The following is a 962-nucleotide window of genomic DNA, read 5'->3' on the forward strand; positions in this document are numbered from 1 at the left end:
AGGGAAAGCAGAAGAAAAAAAAGAAAATCCTAAGTTGAATAGAAAACTTCAAGCATCAACAATGTCCTCAGTATCAGCAGAGGCCAAAACAAATTGGGGTTCTTCAATTTCAAGTCCACAAGTCCCATCGATGGCATTGCTCTTTCCCAATGCTTTCAACGCCAAATGAGCTGCCTTCTGCCCTGATATCATCATTGCTCCGAATGTTGGACCCTGCAAAAGAAATTCATATTCATATTCCATGCATGCATTTTCATTTCTCAATAAGCAATAATAATAATAATGAAATTACCATTCTGGGGGCACCATCAATCTCAGCAACTTCCATGCCGGTGACAATCATGCCAGGCACAATCTCCCTGGTGAGCCTAACAATGGCATCCTCCGCGGTGTTCATGTCAAGGGCCTTCATTCCAGGCACGCTGTCAATCATGCCGATGCTCTTCAGCCTCTTAACCCCGGTGGCGCCGAAAGGCCCGTCGTGCCCGCACGAGCTCACCACAACCTTGGCCTCCATCACGTTCGGGTCCATGCACGACTGTGTGTCATGGTTCATCGACACCAGGGCCCAGTTTGTGACAACTCCACCAACTCTCCCTCCTTTCACAATCAGATCCTCCGCCGCCACGGCGTTGAACAGCTTCACGTTGGGCCTCGCCAGCAACTTGCTCATGATGGTGGAAGTGAACAGCGCCGCGTGCTTTATGACAACGTAGTCCTCTTGCTCGTCGTATGCCACCTCCAACTCGTCCAGGAAGCGGTGGGCGGGCTTGCGAACCACCATGGCGGAGAAGAGCTGGCCGCCGAGCCAGGCCCCACCGCCGGGGCTGACGGATTGCTCGATGATGGCGACGCGGATTGAGGGGTTCTTGCTGAGCTCGTACGCACAGGAGAGGCCAGCGGAGCCGGCACCAACCACGATTACGTCGGTGTCTGCGTAGGTGATCATGTCGGTCATGTAG

The 962-nt window shown here is 52.9% G+C and overlaps 1 protein-coding gene across 1 annotated transcript in view; it reads right to left on the bottom strand.

Moving 5' to 3' along the window:
• Nucleotides 15-962, bottom strand: part of LOC107643278 (thiamine thiazole synthase 2, chloroplastic) — a gene marked incomplete in the record, with an annotated part of 1199 nt that continues 251 nt past the window's right edge. Inside the window, 2 exon segments of the mRNA XM_016346872.2 lie at nt 15-213; nt 293-962. Of these exon segments, the coding sequence (XP_016202358.2) occupies nt 49-213; nt 293-962 (835 nt within the window).

The sequence above is a fragment of the Arachis ipaensis genome, chromosome B05 (genome assembly GCF_000816755.2).
Source record: "Arachis ipaensis cultivar K30076 chromosome B05, Araip1.1, whole genome shotgun sequence".
NCBI classification, from domain to species: Eukaryota; Viridiplantae; Streptophyta; class Magnoliopsida; order Fabales; family Fabaceae; genus Arachis; species Arachis ipaensis.